Source organism: Strix uralensis, chromosome 2, assembly GCF_047716275.1.
Source record: "Strix uralensis isolate ZFMK-TIS-50842 chromosome 2, bStrUra1, whole genome shotgun sequence".
NCBI classification, from domain to species: Eukaryota; Metazoa; Chordata; class Aves; order Strigiformes; family Strigidae; genus Strix; species Strix uralensis.
In genome coordinates, this window is record NC_133973.1 from 138,354,463 (window position 1) to 138,378,262 (window position 23,800).

General features: G+C 60.5%; 2 protein-coding genes across 21 annotated transcripts in view; one reads left to right on the forward strand and one right to left on the reverse strand.

Annotated features, from left to right (window-relative positions):
* The window catches only part of NUP98 (nucleoporin 98 and 96 precursor), a 44,113-nt gene extending 39,916 nt beyond the window's left edge, over positions 1–4,197 (reverse strand). For 2 of the 4 annotated variants that reach the window (XM_074860634.1, XM_074860638.1), the window contains exons 1-2: positions 4,037–4,197; positions 422–525 (exon numbers count right to left, since the gene is read on the reverse strand). In XM_074860634.1, the coding sequence (XP_074716735.1) occupies positions 422–494 (73 nt within the window). In that variant the 5' untranslated portion in view covers positions 495–525; positions 4,037–4,197. Of the gene's footprint in view, positions 1–421; positions 526–3,032; positions 3,163–4,036 lie in introns of all 4 variants that reach the window. The other 2 variants (XM_074860636.1, XM_074860635.1) reach the window with 2 other exon arrangements.
* A 284-nt stretch (positions 4,198–4,481) lies between these two features.
* Positions 4,482–22,709, forward strand: PGAP2 (post-GPI attachment to proteins 2). Of its 17 annotated transcripts, none has more exons than XM_074860651.1 (6): positions 5,305–5,757; positions 6,901–7,075; positions 9,340–9,610; positions 13,181–13,275; positions 20,955–21,063; positions 21,167–21,575. In XM_074860651.1, the coding sequence occupies exons 1-6, from the start codon at positions 5,435–5,437 to the stop codon at positions 21,295–21,297; spliced, it is 1,104 nt and encodes a 367-aa protein (XP_074716752.1). In that variant the 5' UTR covers positions 5,305–5,434; the 3' UTR covers positions 21,298–21,575. The 17 variants fall into 17 exon arrangements, with proteins under 17 accessions (XP_074716750.1, XP_074716747.1, XP_074716754.1 ...); XM_074860644.1 differs by having other exon boundaries at positions 5,309–5,757; positions 13,181–13,287; XM_074860655.1 differs by having other exon boundaries at positions 5,318–5,757; positions 9,358–9,610.
* The last annotated feature ends 1,091 nt before the right edge of the window (positions 22,710–23,800 follow it).

Genomic DNA, 23,800 nt, shown 5'->3' on the forward strand with positions numbered 1-23,800 from the left:
GTTTATAGTCTGCTTTAATGGCCAAAACCTCACTCATTGGGGTATTCACAATGTGCATCTCCAGAAGACACTCCTCAGATTACATGCTTTTCCCTTCCAAGTTTTCCCAGTGTACTCCAGTCCTGACTGAAAGAATCTCAAGACAGCCTTGAACTAACCATCTGAGTTTCCACTCCTTTTATAAACGGAAGTTTCAAGGACTGTACATGGCATCCTGGTATCTACCCAAATTAAAAGCCTGGTTAGTGGAGAAGCCCAGGGCTCCTGAACCTGATTCATCGCAAAGCGAGCGAGCTGGACAGCCCAGCTGCATCCAATTCCAGCCCACACCAAGAACCACCGCCTCTGTCTGACCCTCTGGCTGCACCTCCAGGAAAAAATACCCGACTCATGGAAAGCTCAGCGTAGATGTATTACTTACTTTGACCAAAAGTTGAGGTTGTCCCAAAGCCAGTGCTGCCTCCAAATGGAGTTCCGAAGGATTTGTTAAACATTTTCAAGATGTATCAGGATATTCCCCTAAACCTAGAAAGAGGAATTCAGCTTTTAGTTAAAGTTTATCTTGCAAACTCATTCCTCATCCTCCTCGTTGTTGATGTAAGCAATCTAATTTGAGTAATTAAGCCATAAAACGCATGACAGCATGTTTAAGTCACATTAAGCAATTTAAAACACTGTCAGAACCCTAAACAGGGCAAGAACACAAATACTTTCGTGACACCACAAGTAAGCTGCCTTCCACCCTTAATGATGGCTAGATTTTCTGTACGCCTTACAGACTGAAAACACTAATAAATTCAACTACTCCCCTGATCCGTGTGTTCAACAAAACCCTCTAGAACATCTAACACTAACAGCGCTTCCCACATCTCTTTCTACCACGTTTGATGCATGCTGGGTAACGCAGACTCATTTGTGCTCAGCCATCCCAAGGCCTGGAAGATGCTCCAACACCGGAACGCTTCCGAGAACACACACAGGGCTCTGCACGGGGCTACAGCTGTTTCCACGACGCTCCCAGGGCTGATCTGCAGTTAAACCCCACTTGCCAACTCCCTCAAACAAGAGAAGTGCAAATGCACTGCGCAAGAATTACAGGAATACACCTTCCATCTGCTTCCCATCGACTGCTCACGGGGCTGCACCGGGATTTTAACTTTCTAAAAGTTGTTTTTAAATACTTGTTCATCAGAGTTTTACCCATTTAGGCAGGGGCCCCGTTTATCTTTACAACACCTGTCCTTTCAGTTACAGACACATTTAGTAATGCAACCTCACTCCAATCTCTTCTCCAAGGACAAACACAATGTTACAGCTTTTTACAACAAAAGCAAACAAGCTGAAATAAAATCATGACAGATCCTTAGCCATACTCCAGAGAAATCTGTAGTCTTTTTCTGTACTGGGGCTAACACCTGTTAGCTCCACCACTGAAAATGCCAATATTATCCAGAAAAAAAAAATCCATTGTTGGCAGCATTAGCTAATCCACAGCCGTGCAGAACTAATAAGTTTAGAAAACTGTAAGACAGGCCCATACCGAGGAGATTTACAAAACTATCATGTTAGAATAACACTGTTTTATGTAACGACACACTAACTTTTAGCATTTTGGCATTTTTTTTAAACTCTGTTTAGATTTTCCAGGAGAGCAATAAACTCCTATCAGGCATTCTCTGTTTGGCTGCCAACAGTTTGAGTCAAACTCAAAACCTTTACCCCTGCCCAGGTTTGACAGCTTCTCCAGAGCTCCCCAATTCCAACCCCTTTTAGATCCTCCTAACCCAAAGGAAGCATGCGTGTACTCAGCGTGCAGCCCAGCACAGCCCCTCCAGAGCAAAATCACTAAATCTGTCTGCCCATCCATGAAATACCCAAGTATTTATTTTCCCAAAACCCCATCCCACCTCTTCTGGGAACAGTCAAATCTGGATTTTGAGCAGTCGTAGCTACCCACACCTCTGCAGCCATCCCAGCACTACCGGAGACTAAAACAGGCAAGAGCAAAGCACTACCTGACACTTATATTAGAGAGTAACTCAAAAGATGTTTTGGGTAATATTCAGCTACTCAGAACAGCAGGTATGTCACGATTTTGTGGTGTTAAGAGTCTGCCCACTCATACACACGAGTCGTTACGGACTTTCTTACACACATTAAGAGTATTTTAAATAAAAAGATTCTGGTATATAAGAAAGAAAAAGCTGATCTGACACACTGCCAGAGCACCCCAAGCCCAGAGCTACCTCCTGGAAGAGCGCACTGCCTGCCACACAACAGGCTCCTTCTGCGGGACGCAGGGCAATGCTGCATCCCCCCCCGTGCCACGCACACCCCCAGCTGCGCCTCCAACTCTCCCTTAAGCACCTCGCCTTGGCGGTGCCATGGCTGCTTTTTATTTTCCAGCAGGACCTGGCTTTGGATCACAGGACAAATCGCTGAGCCACCTCCCGTTCGCTCCCTCAAAATCCAACCTTTCTGCTCCAGCAGGACTGTATGTGGCTTCCGAGAACATCCATCACCCCCACCCACCTCCCAATACCCCAAACTTCACGACTTGCTCTCCCTTACACTACACCTCACCTACGAGGGTGCCTTCAAAACTCTACCTACTCTTTTACACTTGTAAGATAAATTTTATCCCAGTGCCTGATGCAAGTGCACTGCTTGAACTCCTCACACCCACCTCAGCTATGTTCTTCTCCATTTCCATAAGCTATTTTCAGTCACCTTGCCCCAAAGCAAGTCTCCCTGAAGGCCAGCCACAAAGGATCCACACAGTTTTCAGTTCTTGTTCAATCCTGTTACTCTCAACCTTACCTGCAATTCATAAAACCCCTCTCCTTTCGCTGCTCCCCTGATTTATGCCACTGCTTTTCCCAAGTCAGCACACCGAGGGTTGTTAAATACCAACTTCTATTTCAGAAAAAACCCGAAGCGTAATTTTCTAATACGCAAACAAGTTATTAACAGATTTCACCCTCCCGGGGGGTTTGAAACTTTGCTTTCCTTTGACACCCACCCGTCCTTACCTACCGACCCTCAGGTTCAGCCAAAACACAACGTGGGCCTGAGGCGGTCACTGATGCCACTGACACACCGGAGCCCCTTTAACCCAGGCCAGTAACGGGCGGACACTGCTGGCAGACACCGGGCTCACAACTGCACACATAAAACGCTGTGTTAATCAAACGGGCTCCGAGCTGTGCCATGAAAACCCACTCAGAGCCCCTGACTGCAGGAACACCAGCAGCAGCTGAGAACTGAAGAACTACTGGCGCAGGATTAATAGAAGTTGGGGATTTTTTATCCAGCGGTCCTCTCCCACTTGCTGAACACCATCCCCAGCAAAGAGGAGACATCCCCTCACTCCTGATGGGCTCTAATTACAGTTTTACAGTAATATTACATAAACCTCCACCCACATCCAAAGAATGCAATTAATTCATTAACATAACTTTAAATAACTCTCCCGATAGCTAGCCTTTACATCCCCGGAGACCCACGGCAGTTAACACGCTGGAGACAGGCCCGCCGTTACCCCGGCGTTTCACCAAACACACCACGCCGCTTCCCGCGCCCTCCCCCCAACAAAGCCCCCCCCAGCGTTACCGGCTCTCCTGCCGCCATCACCCCCAGCCCGGGCCCCCTCTCGCTCCCCTTCTCATGAACACCGCGGCACCTCTTCCACAACCCGATACCAGAAACCGAAACCACCGAAAGCCCCCAAACAAGGGGGAGGGGGCGGCAGGAGCCAGCTCCCCACGCACCCGCGGGGACACCCCCCCCAAAAAAGGAGCAGGCGGAGCGGGGCCCGCGGGCTCCCACCCGCCCCTTTCCCCCGGCTCCCCCCTTGCTGAACGCTCACCCTCAGCCCTCCCTCCCGCTCCGGGCCTCTCAAACCGGGGCCACCCCGCGCCCCTCCAACCTCCGGCGGCCCCAGGCCGGCCCGGTTTCCCGGAGCAGCGCTACGAAAACAAAGGCCGCGAGGCGCCCCCCCCGACCGTTGCGCCCCCTCCCCACCCTCGCTGCTCACCGCCGGCGCCCAGGGGAGGGGAGAGGAGAGGAGGTGACGGCAGCGCGGGCCTGGCCGGGCCGGGCCGGACCTCACCGCGCCGCTCCCGTGGTGCCGCCGCCGCCGCCTCGCAGGGGGAGGGAAGCTGCGTCACTCGGCCCCGCGCGCCTCCCAACCGCCCCCGCGCGCGCCCGCCGCCGCCCGCCCCACAGGCTGACCCCGCCCCCGCGCGCCCGGCGCTGATTGGCTGCCGCCCTTTGAAAGCGAGGCAGCTCCCGCCCCTCGGGGCACGGAGAGTGCTTCTCGCTGATTGGGTGAAGAGCGCTGTATGTCCGCCGCGCCCTGAGCGTCGATTGGTCTGACGCGACGGAGTGGGTGGGGCTGATTCTGCGGAAGGGTCCGGAACGCCGCGACGAAGCCCCGCCCCGACATCCGGGGCGTTGGAGGCGGGACTTTTCCCAACCGGTCCAATCCGACAGCGCGCGAGCGCTTACGTAGCGCGGCGCAGGGGGCGGGGCCAAGAGCCTTAAAGGGACCGTGAGGAGGCGCTGAGGTAGCGTGGTCGGTAGGGGGCGGCCCCGAGGCGGGGTGAGGCCCCGGCCCCGGCCCCGGCCCCGGCCCCGGCCCCGGCCCCGGCCCCGGCCCCGGCCCCGGCCCCGCTGTGGAGGGGCAAGGCCCTGAGTGGGGGTGCGGGGTGGGTGGGGGCCTGACTGCAACCGCAGGAAGGGGCGGGCGGAGGGAGGAGGAGGAGGAGGAGGAGGAGGAGGAAGGAGAGAGAAGAAGAAGGCGGAGGGGGCGTGGTGGCGGTGCCGGGCCGGGTCATGGAGCGGTGCGGCGGGGGCTGAGCGGTGCGGGGCTGGGGGGGAACCGGGGTTGGGGGGGGGGGGGGGGGGCGGTGCAGTTCTGGGGGTCTGAGGAAGCAGAGGGGTGCCCAGGGGGGGGGTCACTCGCAGCACTGTGAAGTCTCGGGGGTGGGGGGATGCCCCGGGGGGTGTCTCTGGGGGATGTGGGGTGTCTGAGAGCGGTCACAGCACTGTGAGGGCTCTGGAGGGGGGGGTGGCTCGGGGGAATGCGGGCTGCACGGTGGGGGGTGATGTCTCTGGTGGGGGTGTGGGGCAGCCGCGGGGGGGGGGGATATGGGGTGCCCAGAGGGGTCACAGCACTGTGAGGTCCCCTCGGGGTGTCTCTGGGGGAGATGTGGGGTGCCCGGGGGGGGTCTCGGGAGGAGTCTGGTCCCAGGGGTGCTGGAGCCTGGCCCGGGGGGGTCTCTAAGGGGTATGGGGTGCTGGGGCCTCTGGTGCGGGGCAGCCTGGGGGCCATTCAGCACGTGACACAAGATTTGCTTTTTTTATTTGCCCCCTTTGGGCAAGACGCTTGTGAAAGGAAGATGGGGACTAATCGGGGGCTCCCTTTTTGGGGATGGTGGGGACACCGTGTGTGCCCCCCCCACAGGGCCATCCCCATGACACGGTGTGCAGTGTGTCCCCCCAGCTGAGCCCCCCCCTCGAGGGAGGTACAGGGTGCTGGGGGTCCCGGTCCGACACCCTCGGGGCTGGGGTCGCTCCTGGGGGGCTGGGGGATCCCCCTCCCCATCTCCTCGGGCCAGCTTGCTGCCATCCCGGCCCCAAAGGGCTCCGACAGAGCCACGGTAGAGCTGCCCTTGTGCTTTGCTTTCATCCTGCAAATAAATCCCCCCCACCTGCCGCCGCAGCAGCCTGTGAAGCAGCGACACAAAACCCCGGGCGAGGGGGCTGAGCTGTGTTTTCCATAGCCTGTCACTGCTGGGGGGGGGCACAGTGCTGGTGGGGACCGTCCCTGCGCCGAGGGAGGGGGGCTTGTGGTGCTGGAGAAGGGGGGTGGCTGCGCTGCCTGGGGGCAGCTGCCCAGACTGGTAACTGGCTTCTGTGGGATTGTCTATAAATCGGATTTGTCCTGGAGCCTGAGCGGTGTGTGAGGTGAGGGCAGGGAGCCAGAACCAGAGCGGAACGTCGCAGTCCTGCGTTGGGGCTGCAGGGTGGCCCTTGTCCCCGGACAGGGGGGAGCCTGCCAGGACAGGGGACAGGAGATGTCGGGGCCAGGCGTGGCAGGAGGAGAGCTCAAAGGAAGACGCGTGTGATGATCGGACCTGATTTAACGTGGCTTTGACCCCGGTGGTCTGAGGGCAGCTGGGCTGCGGCCGAGGGTGGTGGGACGGTTCAAGAATGAACAGTCGTGGCTGAGGGCACGATCGCAGCCAGCGAGTGTTGGGACTGAGCTGATGGAGAGCCCTGAGCTGCTGGGCTTCATAAACCGCCTGTCCCGGCTTGCCCGACCTGATGAGCAACGGCTTTACGGTTGTGCAAGGTGTGGGGCTTGCGAGGTGCTGATCCTGCAGCCGGAGTCTTGCCTGTAAAGGTGCTGAGCGCTCGGCTGGGACGGTGCTGGCCGTGCGTGTGGTGGCAGCGAGCGAGGACGGTGCGGTGGGCGGTTGTGGATGCGGTGGAGGAGCGGCAGCAGGCAGCACCCTCGCTACGTCAGCACGGGCAGCTCTGGGCGCAGCCCGGGAACCGTCTGGATAGACGTGACCCGCCGAGAAGCACTCACGTGCCTTTCCAGCCAGATCGGTGTCGCGGTCCGCAGCACCGTGCCTACTCCTCCCCGCTGCGTGCGGGCCGCTGCTCTGACCCTGCTCGCTGTTGTACGTGAGTCTCGGGCTCGCTGCGTCTCCTCAAAGGTGCTGCCTGTCCTTGATGCCCGTCCTAGGGCTGCGCGGTGGTTAAACTCGGGGGTGAGAGGCTGTCTCTGCCAGCCCTGTGTGTGCATCCCTGCCCAGGGCCGCTTGGGGCTGGACCTTGCAGGAGGACAGAGAATCCCCATCAAACCTTTACTTGTTTGTTTGTGTTCAGGTCCATCAAGATGTTACAGGTACCGCTGCCCCTGGATCGAGACGGGATCCTCTTCCGGCTCCGTTTTACCACGCTGGCCGTTGGGACTGTGTTTTGCCCGCTCTTTGGTTTCCTTTTCTGTGTGATCTGGTCTCTGCTGTTCCATTTCCAGGCGACGACAGCAACCCATTGCGGGGTAAGTGACTCTCATCAGCAAAATGTCCTCCGAGGTGGCGGCTGCTCGGCTGGGGCAGCAGGTGGGGTGGCAGGGCTCCTCTCTTCTTCTGGGCTTTCCCACCAGAAGTGTTACAGAGTCTTGAACGAGCTGCTTTATTTTATTGCGTTTGTGATGCCTTGGGACGGGCAACTGAGGTTTTTGGCTTTTTAAAAGGGACCTGGGGAAATGCAGACTGGTCAGGCCGATGTCTGCACTGACATTGGTGGTGATTGTGATAAGGAATAAAACTAGTGAAGCTACAGGTAAATGTCTTGTGGAAGAGTTAGCCCAGCTTTTATAAAAGGAATTGCTGCCCTCAGATCTACTGGAGTTCTTTAGAGGAGTCACAAGCACGTGCCTGGTGGGCTCAGGTTCAGAGGGACGGCCTGGACTTCCAAAAGGGATGTGATTGGGGTCCCCCCTGCCCAGGGCTTTCAAGCAGCCACGGCACAAGCGTGGTTACAAGCTGGGAAGAGAGGGCAGGAGTCATCCTCGCACCAGCAGGAGCTGACCCTGGGGCTTTCTGGGGTCTGTGCTGTTCCCGGGGCCCGTACACAGTGAGGTGATGCAGGCTGATGACGATGCCCAGCTCCTGGCACAGGGAGGGGGAGGCGGTGGCGGGGGATGGAGCGATGAAACGTCAGGGTGGTTTGATTTGGATAAATAAGTAATGTGCATGCCCAGCGCGCGGTTCCGTCTCCGCCTCGTGATGTGGGTGCCTGGGCCAGGGCCACAGGGACGCTCCAAGGTGTCAGGCAGCTCCTGGGGTGGTGGGTGGGGTATTTTCAACTGCCCACGGGAAGGGGCGGTGGGCTGAGAGGTGGGACAGAGACCTCTGAGGTCCTGGCTGGGCTGGAGAGGGCAAGCAGGGATCCGCTGTGCCCCTCTGCCAGGGTGAGGAGCAGAGGATGTCATGTGGAGGCGGCAGGTTCTGCTGGAGGAACCGGCTCCTTGGATGCCATGAGAGCAGCCGTTGTGGGGAATGTCCCTCCGCAGGACACGGAGTGGGGCACAGTGCTGCGGGGGCTCCAGGGGAGACCCAGCAGGATGGTGGAAGAGTGAATTACCCGGTGCATAGGAACTGTGGCTGCCTCAGGAGCTCCCTGAGCTGTGAAACTCGAGGTCGGGAGTTTATTCCGGGGCTGCATTGATGGTTTTCCTGCTTTTATGTTTGTCCTTGAACACTGTCTCTGCTGGCTTGTTAAAGAATTTCGCCAGCCTGTGGGTATCTCTATCTCAGAGTTGGGCCAGCACCTCAGGGAGTGGCCGTGCCTGACAAAAACCACCCTCTGTATATGATTCTACATAACATTCTGCAATACAAAAGTCTTTGGTGTTTTCCCCCGAACTCTCAGAATTCTTCCTCAGTTTCCAAAGTCCGTTTTATTCCCCAGCTCCAGCTGATTCTCATCGTTCTGTTCCAATTCTTACTTCAGTTTCAGGGTCATCTTTTGGGTCATCATCTTCTTCATCTTTCTTCCACTAGTTTTCATCTCGTGCAATTCTGAGAGACTTCAGGATGTTCTGTGAAATGCTGGGGTAGAGGGAGCAGTTTCTATATACTAAATTCTCTTAATCTAGCAAAGCACCTGTGTTTAGTCAATTAATCCTCCTTTGTTAAAACTGTCTCTATAGGATCAGCTTGACTGGGTTTTAAGCCAGCCTTGGGCTGGGACTATCCAAGCAGCAGGCTAAGAACAGTTCTCAGGCCTGTGGAGCAGCGTTCTGGCTGCCTTACAAGATCCCTCAGTCTTGAACGCGTTTCACTGGGCCTTAAAATCTATTTCAAATATACCAGAGGTTGTATTTAAAATTCTTCTACAGGCTCTTGCTATTGGTTCTCCCCGTCAGTGCTGGGCTGACAGAACCATTCACCCTTCTCTCCTCTCTCCCCAAACACGGGGGCAGAGAACGCGCGGGGGGCCGCGAGTGAGTAAAGGGAAAGAATAAGGGTTAAAAGTGTAAAGCTGTCACTGTGAACAGTCAGTGTGACCTTAATGGTTGGACTCGATGATCTTCAAGGTCTTTTCCAACCACGATGATTCTGGGATTCTGTCACCAGATTGTCCTGGCAGGGCCGGGGGCTGCAGGGTCCTGGGGCGTGAACCAGCGTTGCTGCCACGGTACGTGTCCTGGCTTTTGAAATAGGAATAAACTTATTTAGGAAAAAAAAAAAAAATTTAGCGTCTTGGAGAGCTGTAAATCTGACAATATGACACGCTCCCTGTGCCTCTCCCCACGAGGTGCTGTCTCTCCTCCAGGTGCCCAACTACCTCCCCTCCATCAGCGCCGCTATCGGGGGCGAGACCCCCCAGCGTTACGTCTGGCGCCTCTGCATCGGCCTCCACTCGGCTCCCCGCTTCCTGGTGGCCCTCGCCTACTGGAACCACTACCAGAGCTGCCACTGCTCGCACCCCCGCTACCTGTGCTTGTGCCACTTCAACCTGCTGCTCAACCTGCTCGAGAACTTCGCCCTCCTTCTCCTGACATACGTGTCCTCTTCGGAGAACTATGGTAGGTGTCTCCTCCCTCGCTCTGCGCTGACCGTCGTGCTGGTGGGCTTGCTCGTGGCTGGCGAGGCTTAGCAGAGCTCTGCTTCATGCCAGTCTTGTGGAAGTAGTCAGTTTGGAGGGAAAAAAAACAGTAAAAGAAAAAAAAAGTGCTATTAATTAGTATTAATAGCTCTAAAACTAGTATTTATTGAGCGAAGTTACATCCATAATGTGCAAATAGCCGTGCTCTTCCCGGAATTCTTGGTTGCTGATCATTGGCCAAAACCGTAGGCTGAAATTTTGTATCAAGCCTAGGTCAAACTTTAGTGCTTGGTTCAGCTTAACGCGTCTCACCGCAGCTGAGCGCAGGCAGGTTAGCGCTCACCCCTGCTGTCCGCTCTGTCTCCGCTGCTGAGCTTTGGCTTCGGCTCTGAGCTGGCTTCCAGCCCGCGCTCTGTTCCAGCTGCGGTTTAAATACCCTCCCGCAAAACTGGCTGGGTAAAATTTCTTCTGTTGACCTGAAAACAAAATCAGAATGTTTCAGGTTAAGTCAGCGTGTGTGAAATACAGTCACGATAGGCTGGGCAATGCTCTTCTCCCACATGGTCTCATCTGAAATGAATTGAAGCGCTGGTGATGATAGCCAGCCACTGCTTAATCCCAAGATCTGGAGGAGGCACCGGGGCTTGACTTGAGAGGACTCGAAGCCCTGAGCCACCACAGTGGTGCTGCTGCAGCAGAAACAAACCCAGTTCTGGGACTTGTCAGCAGGAGAGCCCTGTGTTGGCTGTCCCCACGCGCAGCTTGACGATGGTGATGGACATTGTGTTGTCCCTGTGCGCAGTTTGATGATGATGATGGACATTGTGTCTGGCCGTGGGACCACACTGGAGGATGTAGTCACAAAGTCTTGCAAAGAGAGGCCAGGCCAGAGCTCTGAGAAGGTTTGGAGCGGTGCTGGTGAGGGGAGGTTGACAGCTGAGGGGTTGTCCCCTCGCAGCAAGGGAGCTGAGGGGGGGCAGGGGTGCAGCTGGTTTTGTGCCGTGAGTATCTTCCTACTCGCAGTGGGTGAGGGAAACTCGCAACAGGTGGGGCCCTCACTCCAAAAAGGCCGTTGAATGACTCGAGCGTGTCCAGAGAAGGGCAACGGAGCTGGTGCAGGGTCTGGAGCACAGGTGTGATGGGGAGCGGCTGAGGGAACTGGCGGGGTTTAGTGTGGAGAAGAGGAGGCTGAGGGGAGACCTCATGGCCCTCTCCAACTCCCTGAAAGGAGGGTGCAGAGAGGGGGGATGAGTCTCTTGAGCCAAGGAACCAGCGGCAGGCCAAGAGGGAATGGCCTCAAGCTGCGCCAGGGCAGGGTCAGACTGGCTCTTAGGAAGGATTTCTTTGCAGAAGGGGCTGTTGGGCGTTGGAATGGGCTGCCCAGGGCAGGGGGGGAGTCCCCATCCCTGGAGGGGTTGAAGAGTCGGGCTGACCCAGCGCTGAGGGATCTGGTGGAGTTGGGAATGGTCAGGGTGAGGTTCATGGTTGGACTGGAGGAGCTTCAAGGGCTTTTCCAGCCTTGGTGATTCTGGGATTCTGTGAAACAAGCTCTCAAAAGGCAGATGCGGAGGAGGTCAGGGCACCTTGCGACTGCTTTGAGCAACGGACTGGAACGGGCTGCGGCCACCGGAGCCCTCCAGGAAGGCTGGGGATGTGCCCATGGGGCTGAGGGGCCAGCCCCAGCACGGACAACCAAGCGAATGATTTCTGAGGCTCCCCCCAGCTGCCGTCGGAGCAGGGTTCCACATCCAGAGTGTGGAGCAGCGCCGGCGCTGTCCCGATTCCCTGCCAAAGTGGGTGTCTGGAGACGTTGTGTCTTGCCCACCAACGTGACAGTCTGTCCAGGAAAAACAGCCGATGAGAGCGTGAGCCCCGGCACCTCTGGGGCTGGCGAGGCAGCTGACAGCTCTCCCGTGCCCAAATGCTTCTGTCTTTTGCCGTGGGGTGGTTATTGTCTCCCTGCTCCCCTGCTCGTCGCTCAGGAGCCGTACCCAGAGCAGTCTGTGTCACTGGCACACCGGCTGTCGGTCTGACAATGCTTCCCACCGATCGGGTGCTCACTGGCTTCCACTGGCTCTTCACCAGTAAGCCTTCACCAGTATACCCACTGGTTTCAAGGCTGCAGTGTCGCGAGCAGAGCCCAGGGACCTCCCCTAATCTTTAGGGTGCGTTTGGACATCCGTAGTGGAGCCCAATGACCTGGGATGGCTGGACATGAACCTCCAGCTGATGGTCTAGGGGACCTTCCTGTCCCAGCTCACCTTCCTCATCTCCTGCCAGCCCTCCCTGTCCCCCACGGCGAGGCCAGTGTCCCCACCTGCCCCACCGTGGCCCAGAACTGCAGACAGACCTGCCCATGGGGCTTCTCCGACCCCTCAGGGAGTGTGGCCTTAGAAATTCAGATGCTCTTTTGAGGTTTGGGTACCTCAAACCCCACTGTCACCCGAATGGCTCTGCCTGCACCTCGTTTTGTGGCCAACGGCGCTGCCTGGCAGAGCTTTGCGAGGAGGAGGCCGAGCTGCGGCAGAGCGGCTGGGCAAAAGCTGCACTGAGAGCTGAGGCTAACCCAGTTTTCTCGGATCCTTGTTACAGGCTAATCTCAGGCTTGTGGGGAAAGTTTCAATCCTCAGCTGCCGTGCTGAGATGAGAACCGGGCTCAGGTTAATCACCTCGGCAGGACATGGCTCACACCTTCACCTCTGAGAGCTGCTGCCTTTACCATCGCTCCTCGCGTGGTTTCCCGTCCCCTGGTACCGAGAGGGGAAGCAGGGAAGATCGTTTCTTACATTCAGGTGGTTGGGGATTCAGCCTGTGGTTCAGTTCTTGGAGAAGAGGCTGGGAAAGTCTCTTCAGTCAAAGCACTCCTCTGAAAATAACTCGCCGGAAGTCGCGTGGGCTTGGTGTGTGGCTCTGGGGTTCCGTGAGCTGTGTTGCTTGTGCTGCATTTCCAGCCTGACCCTCCATCTGTGCTGGTTCAGTGATGCAGAGGCGGCCTCGGTGCTGGTGAGGAGGCTGATGGCAGCTGTTAATTGGCAGGTAGATAATGCAGGAGGCCAGAAAATGGCCCTTCCTGCATCTCGGACTGGCTCACTCCGCAACCCCCCCACTCCGTGCCTCAGTTTCCCCGTCCCTAGGAGAACAGCGGTGATGCTGAGCTGCTCTCAGGGGTGCCCGAGGTTCAGAGCCGTGTGGGGCAGTGGAGACGCTCAGACCGGGTGCTGGAGCACATAATCACCCTCCTGACATATTTAGGATAAATCTTCCAGCAGCCCGCATCCCCCCTCCAGCCCCGGGCTTACAGGGAGCCCCGAGACATGCACCAGCAGCTTTGTTTAAATCCCCCTTCCCCTCCTCTGCGGGGGGAGCAGGCTCTGGCTCCCACAAAGTCCCCGGGGCCCCGGCTGGCTGCTCGCACTGGGGACCCAGCATCTCCCGCGTGCTGGGACTCGCAGCGGGACCGCGTCCTGCAGAAAGCGATCCCCAAAGCCCCGCGTTCCCCTCGTGCTCTTGGCTCGGGTGTAACAGGAAACCTGTTGTCTCGTTGATTCAGCAATCCACGAAAATGCCTTCATCGTCTTTATCACGTCGGCTCTGGGCCACATGCTCCTGACGTGCATCCTCTGGAGAATGACTAAGAAACACACAGTAAGTCCCGAGGTACAGAAACTTTTCTTTCTTCTCTCTGTGCAGTGCTGGGTGCTGGGGAGGCGGCTCCCGGCTGGCGGGGCAGGGGACGGTTTTGGTTGTCACTGGCTTGTGACACAACCTGGAGGAAAGTGAACGCCACCAGGTGAAACTGGGAAACCTGGCCACCAGAATTCACGATTTGCCAAAACAAAGTGGAGAGGAATCTTTTCTTTTCCTATTTTCTGGTTTTCGCTTGAAGCTGACATTTGAAAACTGCCCCATTAGTGTCCCCGTGGGTCAGGTTTGCTGCCCCTTCTCCTTGCCCGCGGAGGCCCGTTTCTGAGCTGAAATCACCTTTTTTTGTGCTGGGGAATCTGCCGGTCTCACAAATGGGGAACGGCTGGCAGCAGCAGATGTTGTGATACCTCCAGGACTTGCTGCACCAAGCGGGGCTGGGGGTTTTGTCTCTGTGAGGGGCCTGGTGGGCTCGGGGACTTGCTGGTCAGGATCCAGCTGGGAATTCTGGCTCCGTCACCTGGATGCTGGTCTGTGCCATGAGCGCAGCCACCACTGGGCAGGGCAGGACACGCAGCTTTGAAACTCCCTGTGTGAAAGCTGTTTCTGCGCCTGTGTGCCCCTGGCATGCTCGGCGCTGCTGGGTCTCCGGGCTCCCTGCACTGCTCTGCCCTTTTCCCCTCGGGGAAGCATCTCACCCAGCTAATTCCCAGTCTGAGTCCCGCAGTCCCTGTTCCCAAATGGGGAAGGGTCCGTGGGGCTCCCTGGGCCGTGACACCCCCCGAAGGTGATCACTTTGCAAAGCAGAGATGCTCAGGGGGAACTGTCGGAGGTGTGTGCCCTTAGCTGGGGCCAGGAAGCTGGTGTGGGCTGGGAGCAAGTCTCTCCAAAGGGACAGGATACAGGGATAAAGGGATACTGGGGTACAGGGCAGGGTGGGTGCCGTGCTCGAGGTCTGCCTAGACATGCCATGTGTGTCCCAGCAGGATGAGTGCTGGGCGTGGGGTCTGCTTGGACAGTTACAGAGCTGAGGTTCCTGCTCCATCCTGGCTGTTTATCATCCACTTCCGGCAATTCACCGAGCCCGTCCCCTCGCTGGCTCGTTTCAGACCTGGAAAAGCCTCTTTCCAGCAGTTTGGATGCAAGATTCCCTAGGAAAGGGGCTTTTGGAGATCGTGGGGTTCCCCTCTCTTGCTGGGAAGCATCTCTGGTGATACAGGGATAATGGGAGCTCAGCAGCTGCTCCTTGGCAGTTTTCCTGCAGCTTCCTTTATTTCATCTTCTTTACCTTGTTGTTGGGTTTTTGGGGGGGTTTTTTTGTTTGTTTGTTTGTTTTTTTCCCCCAGAACTCCAAGCCCCTGCATCTCCTCCCGCAGTGCTGCACCTCAGACGCCGGCTCCCTGAGCAGCCCTCTTGCACCTCTGCAGGCTGCAGTGCTGCAGCAAGCCCCTGAGCTGGGGTTGCAGCGTGTTAGCGGCAGCCTTAGTCCCGCTGTCAGCTCACAGGAGCTAAAAAACCATGTTCTGGCTGTGAGCTGGGCAGGGTGGCCATTCCCTGGGCTGGGCTCTGAGCCTGCTGGCAGTGGCTATGTGTCGCTGCCTGTCACAGGGGCTGCAGGCAGAGAGCTCCAGCCTAACCCTGACCTATCAGAGCCGGAGGATCACGTCAGGGAGTCATTTGGGTGGGTTTCTCCCAAGTTCATGCTTTGGAGCACCAGGAGCCAAGTCCCGTGGCAGTGTTTTGACCCTGTGTGCCCTGGGCCATCTGGCAGCACTTCAGGTTGCCCTCCTCCTCTGTGTCACCTGCCCGGGCCGGTTCATCACCCGCTCCCAAGGCAGGAGGTGCTGGCGTGGTTGTCCGGAGCCCGTCCCGTCTGTCTGCAGGTCCAGGGCCACTCCGTGAAGCTGCTGGGGGGTGGTGGCCTTGCCGGGGCTGCCCTGGAGGAGCAGCCTGCACCCCCAAAGCCTACGGTGTCACTGGTGCTGTCACCAGGGCCCTCATGTGCCCATTGGCACTAGAGCAGCCTGTGCATCTCCTGCCCTGGTGCTGCTGGGCGGCTTGTTTGAGCATGGGATGAGGGGCACAGCGAACCTGTGTCGTCGTTCCCCCCCCCGCCATCCTGCTTGGGTTGGGGGCTGCTGCCAAGCCACAGCATCTCCAGCCATGTGCTGCAGCGGGCAGGGCGGCAGCTCGCCCTCATTGCCCGCTCCCTGATGCCGCCCAGTGGCCGCACGTGCCCAGGCCCAGCAAAGCAGCGTTTGTCCCCTTGGAGGATGTGTCCTGGGGTGGAAGGGCGGGGAGGGGGGGCACGGTGATGCCTGGTGCCATCACTCAGCACAGCTTCCTCCTCCTGCTGATGGAGGGGAGCTGCCTGCAGCGGTGCACGGGGCCCCCCCAAAGCTGGCTGTCACCCCAGGGCCAGCTGTGTCGGCAGATGGAGCTGTCGCCCGGGCAGCGAGGGCGACGGGTGAGTTCCTCCGAAAAGGAAAGTGGGGTGGCGGCACAGCCGTCGGGTTGAATGTATCTGGATGAAGCAGGCCCAGGGCTTGACACGCTGCTGGGCACGCGGCCGCGACTGGCATCCTCTGATAAGTGGCCGCTCGCCCTTATCTCTGTGCTGCTGATCCACCTTGTCGCTCCATCAGTGTCCCGTGGTGGGCGAGTTGGGCTCCTGCTGTGAATCACACCCGCAGGGCCACGAATCCCGCAGGGCCACAGCTCCTCCGGGCCGGACAGGCTCTCCTGGGGCTTATCCCACGATTTGGGTTCCTTGGGCTGCACATGGGGCTCCACGGGGCCGCTGGCGGGCTTGGCCCAGCTCCTGCAGCACTGTGGCTTGCTTGGCTCTGCCGCCGCCACATCCTCCTTGCCCCGAGCCCAGTGGCCAGCAGGAACTGCCGGCCTCAGCAGGAGCAGGGAGAAGTGGCCAAGGCGGAGGCTCGTGGGGCTGTTTTAGGTCAGGGCACAAGTGATCTCTTCTTGCGGGTCACGGTGTCTCGGGGCCAGGTTCTGGCTCTGTTCCTGTCGGGTTTTGGGGGGTTTTTTGGTTCACCTTTGCTACCCCCAGCCCTGGAGCCGGCGGTGGCAAGAGGGGACAGGAGAGGGGGATGACTCTGGCGCTGCAGTGTCCCATCCTTCCCTCCGCACTGGAGCAGAGGAAGCCACCGAGGGTCCCCTGGGGGGTTCAGGTTCTCCACGACCAAACCTGGGACTGTCTCCAGGACAAACGCCGTGCGAGGAGCTGGAAGGCTGGACCCAGCCTTCCTCCCGCTTGCTCCGGAGAGAGAGCAGGGGGTCTGCGCTCAGGCCCCACTTTGTAGTGCTGCTGGAGGGGGCAAAGCTCCCCAGGTTTGTTGGAGTTTCTGCATGTGAGTGACAGGAATTGGTCTTGCAAAAGCCTCGCGTTCATCGGAGCTTGTGTTGCAACTGCCTTTCGGCAAGGGCAGGAAGGTGCTGAGGAACTTGTTTGTAATGGGGAAGTACAGACGGTTTCCAGTTGCAAGGTGGTACAGAGTGAGAGAAAGGAAAATAAAGCGCCACAGGAGGGAAGAAAAGAGAAAGCAGGCAAGGAGGAGGGGAAGGGGCAAAGCGGAGAAGAGAGCTCAGGGGAAAAAGGGAAACGGAGAGCCTCCAGCTGTGGCTCAATCAGAGCACCCCCAGGCCTTGGGGCTGGCGTGGTGCTGCCCCGGCTGGCACCTCCTCAGCGCCGGCTGCGCGCCCTCCCAAACCCTCCTTCCGCAGCCAGCGCTGCCCCCGCAAGGGTGACGAGCGGGGCAGCAGAGCGAAGCGCTTTCGCTTCTTGTTTGCAAACATCTTTGCCCCCTGCCCCAGCCGGTGGATGGGGACACACACACACACACACAGACACACACGCACGGCCGTCGCCGGGCCAGCACCCTGCTCGCTCTGCGGCCGCTCGTCGCCCTCAGTGCCGTTAAGCCGTTCCTGCTCGCGCTGCCGCAGCGGGACAACCAAGCTGCGTTTCCAGCTGCTGCTGGAGCCGTGCAGAGGGTACCACGAGTGCAGTCGGTGAGCACGTGTGGTTTCAGCCCCCCTCCTCGGCAGCACCGTTGCCTAGCCAGCACTGGTGACACTCGCCCATGGGGGCGGTTGCGGTAGCTCGCACAAGTCCTCTATAAATATCCCAGCGCCGCGCTCTCAGTGCTGGGGCAGTTTGTCTTGGGGTTCACCACAAAGGAGCCAGAAAAGCTCAAGGGGGAGCTGGGACCCGTGTGCAACACATAGCTTCGAGGGTGCCACGTGCCCCCCGGGAGGTGGTCGGGAGGTCCCTGGCGAGCATCGCTGTTGCAGTTTGAATTAATATCGCTTTGCCATTCCATTCCTGGGGGGTGAACTCCACAGGGTCCCTCCTCTTCCTCTCCGGAGGCGGTGGAAGAAGCAGGAGGCTCTGTGTTTCCTACCTACCCGCTCATAGCAGCCATCCTCCAGCCCTTGGAGCCGGGTTTGTGGGGCTGAGGGCTCCCCTGGGACAGGGGAAGGAGACACCAGGAGCCTTCCGCAGGCTCGGGGCAGCGTCTCCTCCTCTCCCTCATCATTTGGCCTCCTGCTCCTGACTCACCTCCGTGTGCACAGGGAACGTGCCTCAGCTCAAAGCCTGCGAGCTGCCGGACTAAATATAATTTGCCTGCGGTCTTCTGGGCCAGACACGCATCCAGCTACACAGGGCTGGCTCGGGGGGGTGCTGTGTGAAAGTGGAGGGGCTTGCAGGGGACACCGGGTGCCCCAGTCTGTCCTGTCAGGAGGAAATTGCAGAGCCAGGGTTGGCAGCTGAGCAGTGCCAGCTGCAGCTGTGCCAGCCCAGCAGCCCCAGTGTGTACCTCTGCCCCAGCTCCACGGGGAGCAGGTTCTGTACTGCACTGCGCTGGGTCAGGCTTAGGGATAGTGTCAGGCTTAGGGTCAAGGTTCTCCCTTCCTGGGGAAGGAGGGGTGCACCGCTCTCCCTTGGGGTTTGCCAGGCTGTAAAACCACCCTCCCCGCCTCAGCACCTGTCTGGAGCATTTCACAGCCACTCATCCCACGTCCTTGGGATTTTCTTATCCCTCTTTTCTTCCTCACAGGGAGCTGGAGGCGGGGGGGGGGGGGGGGGAGCTTCAGCCTCCTGCCAGGCTGCTTAGAGCCGCCAGCTCCCCCCCCACCACCTAGGGCACTAACCTGGGGGTCTCCTGCCCCTCGTCCTGCTGTGGAACCCCCAGGGGTGTCCCTGCAGGAATGGCCACCCTGACCCTGCATCTCTGGGGTCTCGTGGCTGGAGAGGTGCCCTCTGCGATCCCCTGGGCTGGGCCCACCCTGACCGAGGATTATAGGGGCAAGCGCATAATTGTGTTAATCCCTAATGCCAGGTTTTGCCGGGGGGCCCGGGGACACCCAGGGAGTTTCAGCTGCCTGGGACCCCCCAGCCTTCAGCCGCCAGCTCACGGGGAGCCCCTCGCAAGGAATCTGGGGGTGTCTTAAATCCACCTGCAGGGCGTGGATTCGGGGACTGGGCAGCGCCGTGCAGTGGCATGGGGCAGCGCCATGCGGTTCAGTGCTGCACGATGCAGCTCACTGCAGCGCCGTACGGTGCAGCGCGGTGCAGTGCTGCGTGGTGCAGCACGGCGCAATGCAGTGCCATGCAGTGCAGCACAGCGTGATGCTGTATGACATGGTGTGGTGCTGTGCAGCACAGCATGGTGCCATATGACACGGTGTGGTGCTGTGCAGTGCAGCATGGTGCAGTGCTTTATCACACCGTGCAGTGCTGTGCAGCACAGAGCAGTGCAGTGCAGCACAGCATGGTGCTATATCACATGGTGCGGTGCAGTGCTGTGCAGTGCAGCATGGAGAGATGCAGTGCAGGGGAGCATGGTGCTGTACCGCACCATGCAGTGCAGCGCAGTGCAGTGCAGCACGATGTGATGCTGTATGACACAGTGATGCAGTGCAGCACAGCATGGTGCTGTATGACACAGTGCAGTGCTGTGCAGTGCAGCACAGAGCGATGCAGTGCAGTGCTGTATCACACCGTGCAGTGCTGTGCAGTGCAGGGGAGCACAGCGGGACTCTTGCCGCTGCACCACACAGGCGTTTCCGCCGCCGTGGGACCGGGGTGAAAACAGGGCTGTTTGTGACCCGCTTTTCCGCTGTGAAACTTTACATAACGCCCTGGCCCCGGCCGCCCGCTGTTATTTAACTCCCGGGTTGGCACCGCTGCTCGCCCCACCCCCTGCCACTGGCCCCCACCCCGCGCCACTGGCCCCGCACCCTCACGGCTGAGCCCTGCTGCCTCCTCCTTCCTGGCAGGCAGGGCTGCCTGCTCCTGCCTGCGGGAAACCGCACTCCAGAGGGTCCCCGAGCTGCTGGGGAGAGGGAAGGGGCCTTCCCCGGGCCCCGCGGGGTGGAGGTGGGGGTGGCCCAGTGGCCCCAGATGGCCACCACGAGCCCGTCCATCCTCTCTGGGTTTTCCTCCCTGCCGTGACCTGTTTGCGCTTGCGGGGTGCTGGCTGGGCCTGCCCCGGCGCTTTCCACAGGGCGATGGAAAGTGTGACGGGGCAATTTAAATTTTCCTTATTCTCAGCAGTCCCTGAAAATGGAGGTTTTTGTCTCACGTGAAACATCAGACGAGGGGGAAATTCCCCTCCCACCCTGAAACAGAAATAACAGCCCGTGTCTGGGCCGTCCACGGCATCCTCAGCCCCCTGGTTTTGGGGGTGACCCCCTCTTTTCCAGACCCCCTGCCCCAGCGTGTCGGCCACCCTGAGCTGGGCTGGAGATGCTGGGGGCGTCCTCCCGTGGTTTGGGGGGGCCCCTGCTCACCCCACCGCAGCCCCCCAGCTTTGGGGGGCAGCCTGCGGTTGAGGTGTTGGCCTGGGGGGAGCCCCCCGAGGGGGGAGAGAGCTGCCCCCTTTTCTGGGGGGTCCAGCGCAGAAGCAGCAAACGGGGGGGGCACCCCCGTGCTCTGCTCCCGCCCGTTGCACTGTCGGAGGTGGTGCTGGGGGGCAGGATGGGGGCCCCCCCCAAGGCGCCAGGGTGGCTTGTGCGATGGCTCCAGCACGGCGCCCGCCCGGGCTGCTGCCCCTTCATGTGGTTTCCTCCTTCCCCGGCGCAGTTGCGAGCAGTGGGGTGCTCTCACTGCCTGCGCACGCCGCCGGTGAATTCCCCGTGCCGGGGCGGTTGGGCAGCACCCCGGGGGGCAGCCGGGGTAACCTGCAGCCACCCCGTCCGCAGCTGGGAGGATTTACTGTCTGGTAGAGCCCTCGGCCCGTCTTCGGGGCACTGCGGCGGCCCCGAGCGCGTCCCAGCACCGCGACGGGCGGCCGGGATCACCCGGAGGCCCCCGTGGCTCCCATTACCTCTTGCTTGGCAACGCCGCAGCCCCCCGCCACCAGGAACCCCAGCAGCCACTCAGTTGATCTGGGCGTGACCCCCCCTCCCCGCGTGCCGCCCAATCCCAAAGCAGCCACGGTCCTTCCCCAGGCGGCTGCGCCCAAGGAATCGGGGTGCAGGGGGGCTCCCAGTGCCTGTGGGCCCCCAGGGCTGCGGCAGGGCGGGGGCAGAGCTTCCCTGGGGATGGGGCGGGGGGGGTTGCTCCGGTGTCTCAGGGGTCCACAGGGGCCAGGAGGGAGAGGGCTGGGGGGGACACCGGGGCCAGTGGGGGCTGTGACCCAGCTCTTGGTCTGTTCCAGGAGCGCAAGTCGTACAAGTGGAAGCAGCTGCTCTTCTTCTTCACCTTCATCACGTTTGCATTTGCCGTGTGCGTCTACTTCCACCACAACTGGTACTGCGGCCCCGGAGGTAAGGCAGGGGGCTGGGGGGTGCCCCAGGAGATTCCCCTCCCCGGCTCCTGGGGCCGATCTGGCCGTGGGTTCGCCCTCACCCGCGGCATTTTCTCCACCAGTTTATACCGTCTTCGCCTTCCTGGAGTACCTGGTTGTGCTCTCCAACATGGCCTTCCACATGACGGCCTTCTGGGACTTCGGCAACAAGGAGCTGGTGGTGAGCTCGCTGCTGGAGGACAAGCACTTCTAGGGCTGCTCTTCCCCTGGGGGAGGCAGAGACCCCCCCTTCCCTCTCCTGCTGCCCCTGGGACCGGGGTGTTTGCCGTGGAGCTGCCGCAAGGATCGTCCCAGAGTCCTGCGCCCCGCAAATCTGTGCGTGGTCCCTGCTTGCGCCCGGAGCTCTCTTATGGGGGAGCTGGGGGCTCTTGTTGGGGACCCCCGAGGCTGGTACCCCCTGCCCTGGCTCCCTGCCAGCTACTGGGATGGGCAGGAGGACAGAGGAGGGGGGCAGGTACCCGCTGCCTGTGTCTTGGGGGGGTGCTCCGGGCAGAGCAGGATTCTGCCCCCAGTGTTGGGGCATGGGGGGGGCCTTACCCTGCCCCTGCTTTGCCCGGGTGCTCTCACGGCTCCTCCTCGGGGCTGGGGGTCCTTGGCCAAGGGCCTCAAAAAAGGGCTGGTGCCTTTTGAGGCCTCGAAGCTTAAAGCAGCCTCGGGAGAAGGAGCACTTGCTGCCCCCCCATCCCTCTGGTTGCACCCCCAAAGCGGAGCACTTGGAGCCGCTGCAACGGGGCTGGGTCCAGGCTCCTCCCGAGCCCGGGGTGAGCCCGGGAGCCGTGGTGGGGGGCTGGCCCTGGGGGGGCCAGGACGGGGCTGGGGCAGCATCCTGGCCCATCCGTGCCCGCGGTGCCGGGAACGGGAGCGTCTTGGAAGGCGTGGGCCTGTGCACAGGCTGCGTGGGAGGCAGGGGAGCGCAGGGGCGCAGCGGACGCCCGGAGCATCCCCCCTCTCCTGCTCTGCCTTTCCCGGGAGCCCCCCCGGCAAGTAAAGGGTGCCCCAGTTTGGGCAGGAAGGGGAGTGGGCTGGTGCTGGAGGTCCTCGCCATGAGGCCCGCACGGCTTCCCCCGTGCCGCTGGGCTCGAGCTGGTGACTTTTGGGGTTCAGCCGTGCTGCTGCTGCCCCGGGTGCTGGCAGGGACCCCCCCCATCCGCGGGCTGTGGCTGCCGGGGCGGGGGGCTTGGATGGGAGGGGACTTACAGGGGACTTGCTGGGAGAGGTGGCCCAGGGCTCACTCCCAGCAGAACGGGCAGGAGGGCTGAGCCTGTTGGCACTGTCTGGAATCTGGGGGGCTCTGGGCGTGCCAGGACTCACCCCACGCCACGCTGGGCCACCCAGGACCAACACAGGGCCCTGCAACGGCCCTTCAGCGCAGGCAGATGCCACCACCCGTCCCCCCCGGGATGTCTCCACACTCGTCCCTGCGCTCCCGGGGCTCAACGGAGCCTCCTGGCCTCGTGGTGGCCCTGGCCACGTGTGTCCCCATCACATGTGTCCCCGTCACGCGTGTCCCCACGGCGCTGTGCCGGGCTCCGGCTGTGTCCCCCCCCGCCTCCCCGCGTGCGTGTGGTGTTGGAGGTTGAAATAAAGCGCTGAGTATTTTTGTGAGCTCTCGGCAAACTCTATGGTGCTTCCACCCCGGCACCCCGGGTCAGCGTGGGGGTGGGCTGGGTACAGGATGTGGCCCCTGGGGGCTGGGGTGTGAGGTGCGGATCCCGGGGAAGTGGGGTGCAGGATGTGGATCACTGTGGTGCAGGGTGTGGGTGCTGAGGTGCAGGATTTGGCCCCTGGGGGCTGGGGAGTGGAGGGCTGGGGTGTGGGGTGTGGATCCCAGGGACTGGGGTGCAGATCCTGGGTGCTGGGGTGCAGGATGTGGATCGCTGGGATGCAGGGTGCAGATCCTGGGGAACTGGGGTGCAGGATTTGGCCCCTGGGTGCTGGGGAGTGGAGGGCTGGGGTATGGGGTGCAGATCCCGGGTGCTGGGGTGCAGGATGCAGATCACTGGGGTGCGGGGTGCAGATCCTGAGTGCTGGGGTGCAGGATGTGGCCCCCCCCGGGGCTGGGGGGTGCAGGATGCGGCTCCTGGGGGCTGGGTCTGGGCTGTGGGACACAAGCCCCAGCGCTGGGGTGTGTGTCCACCCGCTGCGCTCCCCACCCAGCCCCGGGGGCCACATCCTGCACCCCAGCCCAGCCCCCCCTCGACGCGGGGGGGGCCACGGATGCTACAGGGGCTTGTGGCCAACAGGGGCTGGTGGCCAATGCAGCCCCCGGGGAGCAGAAGTCAGGACGTGGCCGTGGCACAGGGTTTGGTGCAGCCCCCCCCGGGACGCGTCACGGGGGTCCCCTGGGTCCAAGGGGGGGCCCCCCCACTTCACAGGGCACCACGGCTGTGGGAGGGTGGACAGGGACGGGCCGTGGCCGTGGCTACCCTGCCTGGCGGCCCCCTCGCCCACGCTGGCCCCCCGCAGCCCCCCCGGAATGGCACCAGCGAACAAAGGCGGCTTGTGGCAGGCGCCGGGTCTGTGCCCCTCCCGCAGGAAGGGCCCCGGGGCCGGACAAGGGGCCCGTGTCCGCGGTGGCAGCGGGGACCCTGCCAGGCCTCACCGGATCCGGCCGCCGGGCAGTACAGGCCAGTAGCCACGGGGGCTGGTGAGGGGGTGGCCGAGCAGTCGGGGCTGCTGCTGTTGCCATCGCCTGC